We start from the raw sequence: 14,031 nt of genomic DNA, 5'->3' as shown, positions 1-14,031 counted from the left end.
GTGGGCCGGGGGTCCTGGCCCAGAGTAAGGGCCTCCCAAATGGCCCCAATTATGCTGATTATTGGGTGCCGGGGGGCCGGTGTCCTTGCGGTGCCCTAATGGGGCGGGGGGCCTGGTGGGGGGCGGCGGCCGCCAGGCGGTTGTTGATTGGTCCCGCGTGGGGGTGGGACCCGGTGGGACCGGCCCCGTTGTTGGGGGGACCCCCACCGGCTTGGGGGGGGGTCGATGAAGACAATCGGAGGAGGGGGGCGACGGCGGGGTGGTAGGGGGCTCTGAGGGGCCCGCGCCCCCCGACCCGTCCCGTCCCGTGTGGGGCGGGGCCCGGAACGGAACGGCACTTCCGCGGGCCCGGGGCCTCCCTCCGCCTCAGTTCGCGGCGGCACCGGCCATGGCAGCGACGGCGGCCGCCCAGGTGGGTCTCCGGGGGTCGCGCGACCAGGGGAGGGGCCGCCTGCCCTCCTCCTCCTCCCCTCCCCCGCCCCCCCCCCCCCCGGGGAGCGAGAGGGAAGAGGACGTCCGGGAGGGACGCCTGAGTCCCGTATGGGCTTCCCCGGTCCCCAATTCCCAGTATCTCCAGTGCCCTGATTCCCCAGTCTCCCCCAATTCCCTCAATTCCCAGTCTTCCCAGCATCCTCAGGGTCCGGATTCCCAGTACCTCCAATGCCGTGATTCCCCAGTATCCCGAAATACCCAGGAGCAGGGCCCCCAATTCCCAGTCTTCCCAGCATCCTCAGGGTCCGGATTCCCAGTACCTCCAATGCCGTGATTTCCCAGTCTCCCCAAATACCCAGAAGCAGGGATAATATGCCCAGGACCCGAATTCCCAGCGCGCCCCAACCCCCATCTCCAGTATCCTCCCGGTCCTGATTTCCAGTCTCCCCTTCCTCCTCTTCCCACCCCCACCCCGATCTCCAAGGCCCCCAATTCCCTGTATCCCCAAGGTCCCCGTTGCCATGGCTTACCATCCTCCTGGTAACCTCAGGATCCTGATTCCGAATCACCGCCGCTCCAGTGCTCTGCCATCCGTCAAGGCCCATTTCCCAGTGCCCCCAGTCTTTCCAGTTTTTTGGCATCTGAATTCCCCCCTAATCCCTGGATCTTGATTTCCACTCTCCACAGTACCCCTAGAGACCCGCTTCCCATTTCCTGATGACCTTACCAGAGCCCCGCCCCTGTAACCCCGATATCCCTACATCCCAATTCACAGTTTCCTCTGGCTTCCCCCATCCTCCCAGAAAAGGGCTGTGGCGAAGCCGGGCCTGGGAATCAGAGGACCTGGGTTCTAATTCCGGCTCTGCCGCTTCCCTGCCGTATTATTTAATTTCTCTGTGCCTCAGTTTCCTCATCTGTAAAATGGGGATTCCATAAGTGTTCTCCCTCCCACTTAGACTGTGAGCCCCGTGTGGAACAGGGACTGTATCCGATCTGATGATCATGTATTCACCTCAGCACTTAGTGCTTGGCACATAGCAAACGCCTGAGAAATACCCCAATTATTATTGTTGTCAGTTCTCCCAGTTCCTTCGGTCTCTGCGTGCCAAGACCCTGGTTCCTGGAATAACTCCAGGCCCCATCCCTGCTCACTCCCGTGGCTCCTCCTCTCCCTCTTTTCCTCCTATGCCTCCACTTCCCCTTTTCCCTTTCCCTCAGTCAGCGCTGAACACGAGGCCCCGGGGGCCAACACTCCGCCCCTTCCCCGCCCCCTTCATTGGTTCCCTGAGCCTTTGGTGCCCTCTCGTGGCTTTAAGCTCCTTAGTTTAATTGATTAATTAAGTAATTAATTAATTAATCAATCAGTCAATCGATCAGTCAGTCAATTTTTTCTCTCCCTGGCTCTTCCCAACTCCTTTTATCAACTGTCCACCACCAGGTTCGGAGCCAGCTAATAATAATAATTGTGGCATTTGTTAAGCGCTTACTATGTGCCAGGCACTGTAGTGGATACAAGGAAGTCCCTGTTCCACATGGGGCTCACAGTCTTAATAATAATAATAATAATAATAATAAATAATGGTATTTGTTAAGCGCTATGTGCAAAGCACTGTTCTAAGCGCTGGGGAGGTTACAAGGTGATCAGGTTGTCCCACGTGGGGCTCACAGTTTTAATCCCCATTTAACAGATGAGGCAACTGAAGCACAGAGAAGTTAAGTTAGTCGCCCAAAGTCACACAGCTGACAGTTGGCGGAGCTGGGATTTGAACCCATGACCTCTGACTCTAAAGCCCAGGCTCTTTCCACTGAGCCACGCTGTTTCTCTCAAGCTCATGCTGCTTACTGTGTGCAGAACACTGTACTAAACACTTGGGAGAGTACAATGTTTATTCTCCCAAGTGCTTAGTAATAATAATGGCATTTATTAAGTGCTTATTACGTGCAAAGCACTGTTCTAAGCACTGGGGAGATTACAAGGTGATTAGGTTGTCCCACATGGGGCTCACAGTCTTAATCCCCATTTTCCAGATGAGGTAACTAAGGCCCAGAGAAGTTAAGTGAGTTGCCCAAAGTCACACAGCTGACAGTTGGCAGAGCTGGAATTTGAACCCATGACCTCTGACTCTAAAGCCCGGGCTCTTTCCACTGAGCCACGCTGATTCTCCTTAATCCCTGTTTTACAGATGAGGCAACTGAGGCACAGAGAAGTTAAGTAACTTGCCCAGAGTCACCCAACAGACAAGTGGCGGAGCCGGGATTAGAACCCAGGGCCTCCTAACTCCCAGGCCCGTGCTCAGGCCCCTCCGGGGACAGGGACAATTTGCTTGTATCCACTCCGGTGCTTAGTACAGTGCCTGACACCTATTAAAGCCTTAAAAAATACCACAATTATTACTAATACTAGACCACGCTGCTGCTCCTGACCATCTCTACTCCCACCCCAGTGGGTCTGGAATAAGAACAGAAACTGCCAGAGCTCATTTCTTTATCTTTTCCCGCCCGCCCCCGCCTCCTGTGAGACTGCCCGGTCGGGACCGACTAGGGTCCCAGCTTCAGCTCCCCGCCGACGTCCCACAGCCAGAAGAAGGCGCGCAGCGGTGTGGCCCACCCGGCCCCGGTGTAGTCATGAAGGGGGGCTGCCGTCTCGGCATCCGAGAAGCCCAACAGCCCCGCCTCCACGTCGAGGAACACGGCCAGGCGTTGGGGCGGGTGCCTCAGGGGGACTGGGAGCGTGTCGGGGGTCCCAGAGGCCGCCCAGCACTGGCCGCGATTCATCCTCAGGACCCAGACGCCCTCGGAGGGGCTGAGGCGCAGCTCCCCGCACCGCCTCGCAGCCTCCTGGGCCACGCCCGCCGCCCACACGGCCGCTCCGCTCACGTCCACCTCCCAGTAGTGGGTCCCGCTGGAGAAGACCGCGTCCCCCAGCACGCAGGGGCACTCGGTGAAGCGGCCCGCCTCGGGGGAGGCCGGCAGTGGGGACGGGGGTCCCTCCCCGACCCGCCGCAGGCTCCGGCCGTCATCCTCCACGGAAAGGCTGGGGTGGGCGCTGGCCGGCAGGAAGCGGAGCGGCGGCCCTTCCTTGCGCTCCTGCTCCGTCTCCAGGCGCTGGCGGAAGGCCCAGGCGGCCTCGCGCAGCACGGCCTGCTTTCGGGCCAGGGCGCCCAGGGCCCGCTCCAGGGGCTGGCCGCCCCCCGCCGCCGCAGGCCCCCGCCGAGCCTCCACCTCGGCACGCCGCAGCCCCACCCGGGCCCCCTGGTCGGCCAGCAGCCGGGTGGCCGGGAGGCTCTGCCAGGCGTCGACGTCAGCCAAGAGGCGGTCGAGCCGGAGCGCCTGGGCCGACAGGCATTGGGCCTGCAGGCGGGCCACCTCCCGCGCCTCGTGCTCGGCGGCCCGCAGCGGCTCCAGGAGGCGGCGGCCAGCCTCCCGCAGGAACTGGCTCAGGTCTTCCAGCTCGGCCGCCAGCTTCTGCCGCCGGATCTCCACCTGGCGGGCCAAGGTCTCGGCCCGCTGCTCCCGCCGGCCGCCCTCCTGCTCCAGGGCCGCCCGCCGGACCCGCAGCCCCTCCGCGGCGGCCCGGAGCCGGGCCCAGACCAGGTCCCCGGCCTCGCCCAGGGACACCACGCGGTGGCCGTGGTGCTCCGGCGAGAGGTGGCACAGGACACAAAGTGGCTCCTGGTCCTCCTGGCAGAAGAGCCGCAAGGTCTCTTGGTGCCGGGGGCACGGGCCGCACTCCCCTCCCCGGACGGTGGCAGAGGCCGCGGCGGCCGGGGGAGAGTCCTCGGGGCAGATGGGGGGCGTCTGGTCCCACGTCGGGCTCGCCCTTCGCCCCGTGGGGCTCATGGCCCGTCTCTCTTCTCCGCCGGGCCAGGAGGAGCCCCTCGCAGGGGAGCCCTCCCCTCTCTCGGCTAGTCGTTCCCGGGGCTCCCGCTCAGGTGCCATGGAGCTGGCCACCGCCGCCTCGTCCTCCCAGTCCTCCCCTGCGCCCTCGTCCGCATCGTCATTCCCGCCGGTGGCGGCGGCGGCGACACAGGGCCGCTTGGGTCGGGCCTCGGGGCGCGGCGAAGATGGGGTCTTGCGTTTGCGGAGGCGGCACTGGGGGCAGGAAGAGTGGCGGTGGCCCCGTCCCTTCCAGCGGCGGCTGAGGCAGGAGCGGCAGAACTGATGGCCGCAGTGAAGGGTGACGGGGTGACGCAGGGCGGCCCGGCAGGCCACACACGATGCCGAGGCCACTCTTGCCCCCTTTCCCGCCTCCTCCACGCACTGCTCCTCCACTTCCTCCTCTTCCTCCTTCTCCTCTTCACCCTCCTCCTCCTCCTCCTCCTCCTCCTCGTCTCCCTGCTGGGCCGGCCTCCGCCGTGGAGCGTCCGGTGGGGCCATGGCTGCACTCGGGCCTAGGATCCAGCGGAGAACCCAGCCCGCTCTGCCCCCTCAGCCTGGCTGGGGCTGCCTCTCCGGGGACAGGGATTGTGAGGTCACAGAAGGTGGGGGAGGGAGGGCCATTTTGGGGGAGTGGCGGAGTGGGGGGGGGGGGGAGCAAACGCCTGGATTCAGGTCGGGTGTCAGGGTGGAGGAACACTGGATTAGAAGGGAATAAAGAACAGAAGAGGATTAGGGGCTGGGGCCTGGATTCCTGAGGGAATGAGGGGGTAGTGGGGAGGGACAGGACCCTTGAAGGAAACAAGAGCAGCCTGGTGGGCTGTGGAATAGTTCTCTGGAGGGAGTAGGGTGACAGGGAAGTGCCAACTAATCCCTTCTCTTGCCCCTGAGGAGGAAGGGGGTTCTGGTTGAGACCCTGCTGCCCCCAAAGACCCCCTTGGCCCCCCACCCAAGGGCCAGCACTCACCTTCCCGGTCTCCAGCTCCCCGGAATCTGAGCTCCAAAGCCGAGAGCTCCGGGGCAAAGTCCTCTGGAGGTGGGCAGGAGTGTGAGCTTTGACCCTGGCGGGGAGGGGATCTGAGTGCCCGAGTCAGCAGTTTTGGGCATACACTACCGCTCGCTGGAATGGAGTCTTTGTGGAGGAGGGGAGGGAGATGAAAGGGGAAGCCAGGGCCCGGGCTAGGGGGCTGTGGGGACCAGCCTCTCTGCTATGATCTAGTGGGGAGGGGGCATCTGGTGGAGGGGAGGAGGGGCTGGGCCCAGCCAAGCTCCTCTGCAGTGGGGGAGGGCTAGTGGAAGCTCTAGGCTGGCTAGGCCCCGACCTCAGGACTCAGTAAATCCAGTGGCAGAGAGACTGTGAGCCCCACATGGGACAGGGACTGTGTCCTACTCGATCTGCTTGTATCCACCCCAGTGCGTAGTACAGTGCCTGGCACATAGTAAGCCCTTAACAAATACCACAGTTATTATGATTGTTATTATCTCATCCAAGAGGCCCTGTACCTCTTTTCCCTCTCCCTTCTGCGTCGCCCTGACTTGCTCCCTCATTCATCCCCTCTCCCAGCCTCACAGCACTTATGTACATAGTTGTCATTTGTTTATTTATGTCAATATCTGCCTCCCCCTCTAGCCTGTAAGCTCGTGGGCAGGGAATATATCTGTTCTATTATATCGTACGCTCCCAAGCGCTTAGTACAGTGCCCTGCACACAGTAAGCACTCAGTAAATATAATGGACTGACTGACTAACCTCCCTCCCTCTTTCCCACCCAGATTTTGGCTCGAAAACTGCACAAGACCCCCCTACTCCTGTGCGGCGCCCGGAGATGCGTCAGCTCGACATTCAAGGTGGCGGGGACGGCCCTCAGGGGCTGAGGGAGGCAGTGGAGAGGGGCCGGGCTGGGGGCCATGGTGCCAGCCTCCATTTGCCCCCCTCAGGCGGCGGACCTGCACATCGAGCTGAGCCGGACCCCCCGGCCCAAGCCCCCCGCTGGGTCCCAGCTGACTTTTGGGAAGACCTTCACGGACCACATGCTGACGGTGGAGTGGAGCGAGGCCCGGGGCTGGGGCCGCCCCCACATCAGGCCTTTTCAGAACCTGTCGTTGCACCCCGCTTCCTCAGCCCTGCACTACGCCATCCAGGTCGGCCCCCTGTCCCTCCCCAATCAATCAATCGTATTTATTGAGCACTTACTGTGTGCAGAGCACTGTACTAAGCGCTTGGGAAGTACAAGTTGGCAACATATAGAGACAGTCCCTACCCAACAGTGGGCTCACAGTCTAGAAGGGGGAGACAGAGAACAAAATCAAACATATTAACAAAATAAAGTAAATAGAACAGATATGTACAAGTAGAATAAATAGAGTAATAAATACGAACAAACATATATGCAGGTGCTGTGGGGAAGGGAAGGAGGTAAGGCGGAGGGGGAGGGGGGCAGAGGAAGGAGGGGGCTCAGTCTGGGAAGGCCTCCTGGAGGAGGTGAGCTCTCAGTAGGGCCTTGAAGGGGGGAAGAGAGCTAGCTTGGCGGATGTGCGGAGGGAGGGCATTCCAGGCCAGGGGGAGGACGTGGGCCGGGGGTCGACGGTGGGACAGGAGAGAACGAGGCCCGGTGAGGAGATTAGTGGCAGAGGAGCGGAGGGTGCGGGCTGGGCTGGAGAAGGAGAGAAGGGAGGTGAGGTAGGAGAGGGTGAGGTGATGGACAGCCTTGAAGCCGAGGGTGAGGAGTTTCTGTCTGATGCGTAGGTTGATTGGTAGCCACATCCCCCACCACCCACCTTCTGTCCAGCCTTGAGACTCCTGTCCAAGACAGAATTGCCAACATTCTCTGAGCACATATTCCAGGCCAAGGACCTGGCCCAGAGAATGGGAAAGAAGCAGCATCTTGGGCCCTCGGAGAGTTCAATTGCCCCTCGCCCTGCTCGTCTTCTTCTGCCAAGCAGCATGGCTTAGTGGAAAGAGAAGCCTGGGAGTCCGAAGCCTTGGGTTCTAAATCCCTGCTGTGCCGCTTGTCTGCTGTGTGACCTTGGGCAAGTCACTTCACTTCCGTATTCCTCCACTCTCTCATCTGCAAAATGGGGATTCAATACCTGTTCTCCCTCCTACTTAAGACTGTGAGCCCTGTGAGGGACGTGATTATCTACCCCAGAGCTTAATACAGTGCTTGACACATAGTAGGCACTTGACAAATATCACAATTATTAAGTCACCCCCTTCAGCCCCTTCGTATCCTCGAGAAGCAGCATGGCCTTGTGGAAAGAACATGGGTTTGGGGGTCAGATGTCGTGGGTTCTAATCCTGATTGTGCCACATGTCTGCTGTGTGACCTTGGGTAAATCTCACTTCACTTCTCTGTGCCTGTTACCTCATCTGTAAAATGAGGATCAAGACTGTGAGCCAGCCCCATGTGGGACAGGGACTGTGCCCAACCTGATTACCTTATATCTACCCTAGTGCTCAGAACAGTGCTTGGCATATAGTAAGCCCTTATCAAATACCATGATTATTATTATTATTACGTCTTTCCTCCCCACCAGAACCCATATCTCTGCCTCCGTCAGTAATGGCATTTATTAGGTCATGATTCTGTGCCATGTACAGGGATAGATACACGATCACCAGGTCAGACACAATCCCTGCTCCAGAGGGGGCTCACAGTCTTGAGAGAAGAACAGGTATTTCATCTGCATTTTCAGAGGAGGAAACTGAGGCTCAGAGAAGTTAAGTGACTTGGCCAAGGTCACACACAGGCAAGTAGTGGAGCCCGGATTAGAACCCAGGGCTCTTTGTCCCTGTTCATCCCTGGCCACGCTGCTTCTTCTCTCATCCCTGTCATTGTTTGGCCTAGGGAACCCAATGTCCTGTGATTATGGGGTTGTCCTGCCCCCGTCTTTCCAGGAAGCTTTTTCTAGGAAGGACTGTCATCTGAATTTGGGAAACAGAAGCTGGAGGAGTGGAAGGGCCAGGGCACTGAGCGGCTGGCAGTGACAGTGACCCAAATTCTCCAAACTGAAATTTTGCCGTCAGCGTGGCGCTGGCCTCTTCTCCAACCCATCCCCAAATTTCCCCCACCAGCTCTTTGAGGGGATGAAGGCCTATCGGGGTCCTGACCGCCACGTCCGCCTCTTCCGCCCCATGCTCAACATGGACCGGATGCTGCGATCCGCCCTGCGCATGTGCCTGCCGGTGAGGGGGTGGAGATGAGGCCGCGGGCAGGCGGGTGGGGGAGCGTCCAAGGGCCCCTGAGGCCGTTGTCCAGAGCATCCCTTCCTAGCAACTAGGGCCTGGGAGTCTGCGGAGGGGAGCGGAAACTTCCTCGGGATTCCCCCAGGAGGGATTTTGGCAATGGAGATTGGAGCTCAGGTTTCAGCTCTGCTGCTGGGAATCATCCCTCCCTAGCAACCAGGATCACTATGGGGCTGGAGCCTCTGGCAACCAGGATCACTGTGGGGAATGGAGCCTCCCTAACAACCAGGATCACTGTGGGGAGTGGAGCTTCCCTAGCAATGAGCATCACTAAGGGGCTGGGGCTACTGGGCTGTGCTCCAGAGGGTGGGAGGAGGTCCAGGCCAGCAGGAGGGCCCAGGATTTGAGGAAACAGATTTGGAGGCCTAGTCCCCTTCTCCCCCCATCCCCTCTCCTCTGCAGAGCTTTGACAAGGCCGAGCTCCTGGAGTGCATCCGGCGACTGGTGGAGGTGGACCAGGACTGGGTGCCCGAAAGCACTGGGAGCAGCTTGTACATCCGCCCGACGTTTGTTGGGAACGAGGTGGGGGAGATAGACCGGGGCGCTCAGCATCCCTGGGAGAGTAGGGGCTGGAGTTAGGGAGGACCAAGGACTGGGAGCGGAGACCCCTCTGGGTCCCTGAGGGGAGAAGTAATAGGGGCCGGTCTTCTTCTCCCCACCTCTCTTCCTATCCCCAGTCCTTTGGGAATCCATGGGACCCATTCGCTCAGGAACAAATGGACTAGGTTTCCCGTCAGCCCCTGGGGTAGCAACCCACCTCCGCCTTGGGAGGGACTTTTCCTCCGCTTGAATCCATGGTGGGGAGTTTCAGGGCCTGGGGAGGGAATGATGAACCAGAGGCTGAGGAGGAAAAATGGAGCTGGATCCAGCTGACTCACTGAGGGAAGCAGGGTCTTGGGGGCCAGCTGCCTGACCCCTGATTTACTCCCTTCCTTCCCCTTTCCGCCCCCCACCCCGGTCCCCCCCCCAGCCCTCCCTGGGTGTGGCCCGGGCCCACCACGCCCTCCTGTTCGTCATCCAGGGCCCTGTGGGGCCGTACTTCCCCGGGGACGGCTTCTCCCCGGTCTCTCTCCTCGCTGACCCCCGCTTTGTCCGAGCCTGGCTCGGCGGCGTTGGAGACTGCAAGCTAGGCGGGTGAGTGACCCTCGGTCCGGCCTCCCAGGCTTCACCCCCCAGTTCCTCGAGTGGGTGAAGGTGATTGGTGGGGGGGACTACAGGGAGTCGGGGGCAGGGAAGGCAGGGGCGAGCAGCTGGCCCCAACCTGACCACCCGGTTTTTACCCCCTGCAGGAACTATGGGCCAACGGTATTTGTGCAACAAGCCGCCCTGAAGGAGGGCTGCGAGCAGGCCCTGTGGCTCTATGGTGAGGACCACCAGCTCACTGAAGTTGGCACCATGAACATCTTCCTCTTCTGGACCAATGATGATGGTGGTGAGAAAATCCTCTGCTTTCCCTCCCGTCAGTCTTCTCCACCTCCCTTGGACGACAACTACTACTATTCTTACTGCTACTAATAATAGTGTTTTACGTTACGTGCTTACTATGGGCCAGGCACGGTACTAAACGCTGGGGTAGATACAAGCTAATCGGGTTGGATACGGTCCCTGTCCCATATAGGGTTCACAGTCTCAGTCCCCATTTTACAGATGAGGTAACTGAGGTACAGAGAGATGAAGGGATTTGCCCAAGGTTATAGAGCAGACAAGTGGCGGAGCCGGGATTAGAACCCAGGTCCTTTTGACTCCCAGGCCTCTAGTCACTAGGCCCCGCTGCTTCTCTGTTGCGTCTCTGCTGCTCTAATTCCATCAGCCCTCAGACTACTGAGAAGTGGTATGGCTTAATGGATAGAGCATAATGGGTTCAGAACATAATCAGAACATAGTGGGTTCTAATTCTGGCTCCGTCACTTGTCTGCTGTGTGACTTTGGGCAAGTTACTTCACTTCTCTGGGCCTCACTTACCTCATCTGTAAAATGGGGATTGAGACTGTGAGCCCCATGTGGGACAGGGCCTGGGTCCAACCCGATTTGCCTGTATCCGCCCCAGCACTTAGAACAGTGCCTAGCACATAGTAAGTGCTTAACAAACACCATAATTATTATTATAATCCTTACTGGGTCTGGCAGGGCCCCTGCAATGGGGCTCTAGTGGCTGCCCACCTTTCAGAGTTTTGACTATTTTCCAGAAGCCCTTGGAGGCCCAGCTCATCTGTGCCTGGGAAAGAGGGCCCCAGGGAAGTCTGAGAAGTATAGTTCTCTTCCCAAGGATTTATGTGGGGAGGTTGGGGGCAGATGCCTCTCCCCCAGGTCACCCTCGGCACCCTGTCACTTGCAGAAAAGGAGTTGTGGACTACATTCACTGCCCTGCCAGCCCACCTTTTCCTGAACCCTAGAGCCTCATGTTTCTCTCCCAAAGAACAGGGGAATGGAGGGGAGAGTAATCCACAGGAGAGGCGGGGAAGGAGCTGTCTACCCATTTCAGACGGCCATCTGGAAAGCTGGGGAGTTGCCAGGTAGACTCAGAGTCACCAGGTTCCCTCAATGCCGGGGGTCTCGAAGGCAGGGATATCTAGGTTGGGGGGTTGGGGAGAGGGGGAATCTGAGCCCTCCGGGCTGGATCCCTCTGTCCCCTCCAGAGCTGGAGCTGGTGACGCCTCCCCTGAATGGAATCATTCTCCCTGGAGTGACCCGCCAGAGCCTGCTGGACCTGGCTCGCAAGTGGGTGAGTGTGATGGGGAGGAGAGGGAGCCCCCGCTCGCTGCCTCTGCCTGCTGCTGTCAGTCCCTGACTCCTTGCCATGGCCTTCCTCCTCCTTTGTTTCTGTCTTTCTCTGGGTGTCTTTCTAACTATTTTTCTGTCCTCCACGTCGCTTTGTTTCATTCCATCCTCTGTGTCTCTGTCTCTTCCTGCCCTCCTTGTCTCTCTCCATGCTCTCTGGGTGTCTCCCTGTCCTATACCCCTGGTCTTCCCACCTCCTCCCCCCTCTCCCTCCACTGCCCCGGTGTCCCAGTGCTCTCTGACCCTCCCCTCACCACCACCAGGATGAGTTTAGGGTGACAGAGCGCCCTGTGACGATGGAAGAGCTCCAGAGGGCCCTGCGCGAGGGGCGAGTTCGAGAGATTTTTGGCTCAGGCACCGCCTGTGTTGTCTGTCCTGTCCATCGGATCCTCTACCAGGGGGAGGTAAGGGGGGCAGGGGGCAGGGAGGAGCCGGGGGTCTGGTTGCAGCAGGGCAGAGACAGATGCGGGGGGACTAAGGCTCGGCATGGTGGGGTCAGAGCACTGTTGGGGGAGGTAGGACCCAGCGGGGAAGAACTGGGAGACCTAAAGACCCTAGGTTTCGGGGAGTGGGGGAGGTGAGTGGAACCAAGCTGACCCCATCCCCCCACCTGTTGCCAGACCCTCCACATCCCCACCATGGAGAATGGGCCCGAACTCGCCCAACGTTTCCTGACTGAGCTGTTGGACATCCAAGTAATGCTTGGGGGCTGCCGTGACTGGGGGTGGGGGGCATGGGGGACCCTCCCGGGGCTTTTTATGCCTTGGGGTTCGGGGAGGGGTGGTGAAAACAAACTCCCATAAGCCTCTGGGACAGCCAGTCCATGGAACCTGAGGGCCAAGACCCACTCAAGATGTGGGAGGTGTTTTCTGCTTGTCTCCCAACTCTCCTTTCTCCCTCTCTCTGTTTCTCCCAGTATGGCCGGGTGGCCCACGAGTGGATGCTGAAAGTCTGACTGTGACTGGACTCCCTCCTCCTCGACCTCTAACCTCGGGTTTCCCAGCACTCGGCTCCCTCCCCCTACCCTTCCTTCTCTTCCTCCTCTTCCTCTTCCTGTTCTCTCCTGCTTCTCACCAAGGACTCAAGTGCAATATGGATATCCAGGCTGGGAAGCTGGGGCTGTCTGGGTTCCCCCCGACGGGTAGGTGGGGAGAGGAAGAGGAGGATAGTCTGAGCATTCGCTCTTCTTCCTTTTTCCCATTCTCCTCCCCACCACTCTCCTCTCAACCACTCCCCCAGTTATTTCACTCCAAAGCCATAGGGGTTGGGACCCAGGTATCTAAGCCCCCACCCTCCCCACCTCCCTCTATTCCCTCCTCTACTGCACCCCAGGACCTCCCTCCCCACCTCTGCCAACCCTTCAGCAGCTTTGGCGGTGGTGTGGCCTCTGGGAGGAGGGGAGACCTAGACCTCCTCCTACCAATTCCCTCCCTTCAGGGGCCACTATCCACCCTGAACCCGGCGTCTTGCCAAGGTGATGGCTGTGGCAGCTGCTGCTGCTGATGAATTATTTTTGCTTCAATTCAAAATAAAATACCAAAGGAAACATCCCCTTGAGACCTCTGCCTTCAGCTGAGACCCCAGGCCCTGTCTTCCTGGATTGGAGCTTGGCACCATGCCTCTCCCAGGCTCCCAACAGTTAGCATGACTACCCAGGGGCTCTGAAAGCACAGTCCCAGCAGGGAGATGGGGGGACGAGGGGGTGTCCACCCGAGGTCTGGGCTTCGGCTCTTTGGCCCCAGAGTCCTGCCACCACCCCACAAGTGTAGATATGCTTCCTGGTGACTGACATGTCTCCATCCTCTGTGGCCAGAGCATAAATTCTAGAGCAATATATCATCATAATAATAATAATATTTAAGCGCTTACTATGTGTCAAGCACTGTTCTAAGCGCTGGGGTAGATAATAATAATTGTGGTATTTGATAAGTGCTTACTATGTGCTAGGCACTGTTCTAAGCGCTGGAGTAGGTACAAGATAATCGATTTGGACACAGTCCCTGTCCCACATGGGGCTCACAGTCTTACTCCTTAATCAGAGGGAATCCTCGGAGGGAACTGAGGCACAGAGGAATAATGTGACTTGCCCAAGGTCACACAGCAAAGAGCAGAAGCTCCCAGGCCTATCCCAGGCACAGCTCTATCCACTAAGCCATACTGCTTATCATAAACCAACCACAGAAGTAAACCAAATTATAAAACAACCCCAGACTTGAGCCCCCCTCCTCCCTCACTTTCCTCCCACTCAATCATGGAATAAATTCATCCCCACCAAGGAAAGAGCCAACAATAAATACAATTTACCTAATAAATAATTGTGGCTGGGTCTGTTGACGGGTGTCCACAGTTATCCTAGTGGGGGCCAGGTTAGCTTAGTCTAGCTAATACTAATAATGATAGTATTTGCTAAGCGCTTACTATGTGTCAAGCCCTGTACTAAGTGCTGGGAAGATAAAAGCCTATTAGTCTGACACAGTCCCTGTCCCACATGGGGCTCCCTCTCTTCATCCCCATTTTACAGATGAGGTAACAGGCACAGAGAAGTGAAGTGGGTAGGGACCGTCTCTATATGTTGCCAACATGTACTTCCCAAGCGCTTAGTACAGTGCTCTGCACACAGTAAGCCCTCAATAAATATGATTGAATGAATGAATGACTGAAAGTGACTTGACCAAGGTTACACAGCAAAGTAGCAGAGCT

At 58.5% G+C, this 14,031-nt stretch overlaps 3 protein-coding genes across 4 annotated transcripts in view; 1 reads left to right on the top strand and 2 right to left on the bottom strand.

The window, feature by feature from the left end:
* The window catches only part of ODAD1 (outer dynein arm docking complex subunit 1), a 46,998-nt gene extending 45,728 nt beyond the window's left edge, over positions 1–1,270 (bottom strand). The window contains exon 1 of the mRNA XM_038752640.1: positions 963–1,270. The gene's annotated coding sequence lies outside the window, so the exon portion shown is untranslated. The remainder of the gene's footprint in view (positions 1–962) is intronic.
* On the top strand, positions 287–12,882 carry BCAT2 (branched chain amino acid transaminase 2). 2 transcript variants are annotated; one of them, XR_005452535.1, is made up of 11 exons: positions 287–412; positions 6,081–6,155; positions 6,246–6,449; positions 8,383–8,493; positions 8,956–9,075; positions 9,524–9,687; positions 9,843–9,985; positions 10,970–11,066; positions 11,190–11,275; positions 11,595–11,735; positions 11,952–11,984. XR_005452535.1 is itself a non-coding variant. In XM_038752641.1 (11 exons), the coding sequence occupies exons 1-11, from the start codon at positions 389–391 to the stop codon at positions 12,284–12,286; spliced, it is 1,182 nt and encodes a 393-aa protein (XP_038608569.1). In that variant the 5' UTR covers positions 287–388; the 3' UTR covers positions 12,287–12,882. The 2 variants fall into 2 exon arrangements, 1 of the variants encoding a protein (XP_038608569.1); XM_038752641.1 differs by lacking the exon at positions 10,970–11,066 and adding an exon at positions 12,248–12,882 and having other exon boundaries at positions 11,952–12,026.
* On the bottom strand, positions 2,904–4,942 carry LOC119933231 (tripartite motif-containing protein 15-like). Its single transcript, XM_038752638.1, has one exon. It carries the CDS (start codon positions 4,807–4,809, stop codon positions 2,971–2,973), a length of 1,839 nt encoding a protein of 612 aa, XP_038608566.1. The 5' UTR covers positions 4,810–4,942; the 3' UTR covers positions 2,904–2,970.
* Positions 12,883–14,031: the final 1,149 nt, after the last annotated feature.

Source organism: Tachyglossus aculeatus, chromosome 10 (genome assembly GCF_015852505.1).
Source record: "Tachyglossus aculeatus isolate mTacAcu1 chromosome 10, mTacAcu1.pri, whole genome shotgun sequence".
NCBI classification, from domain to species: Eukaryota; Metazoa; Chordata; class Mammalia; order Monotremata; family Tachyglossidae; genus Tachyglossus; species Tachyglossus aculeatus.
This window is presented reverse-complemented; position numbering and strand designations above follow the sequence as displayed.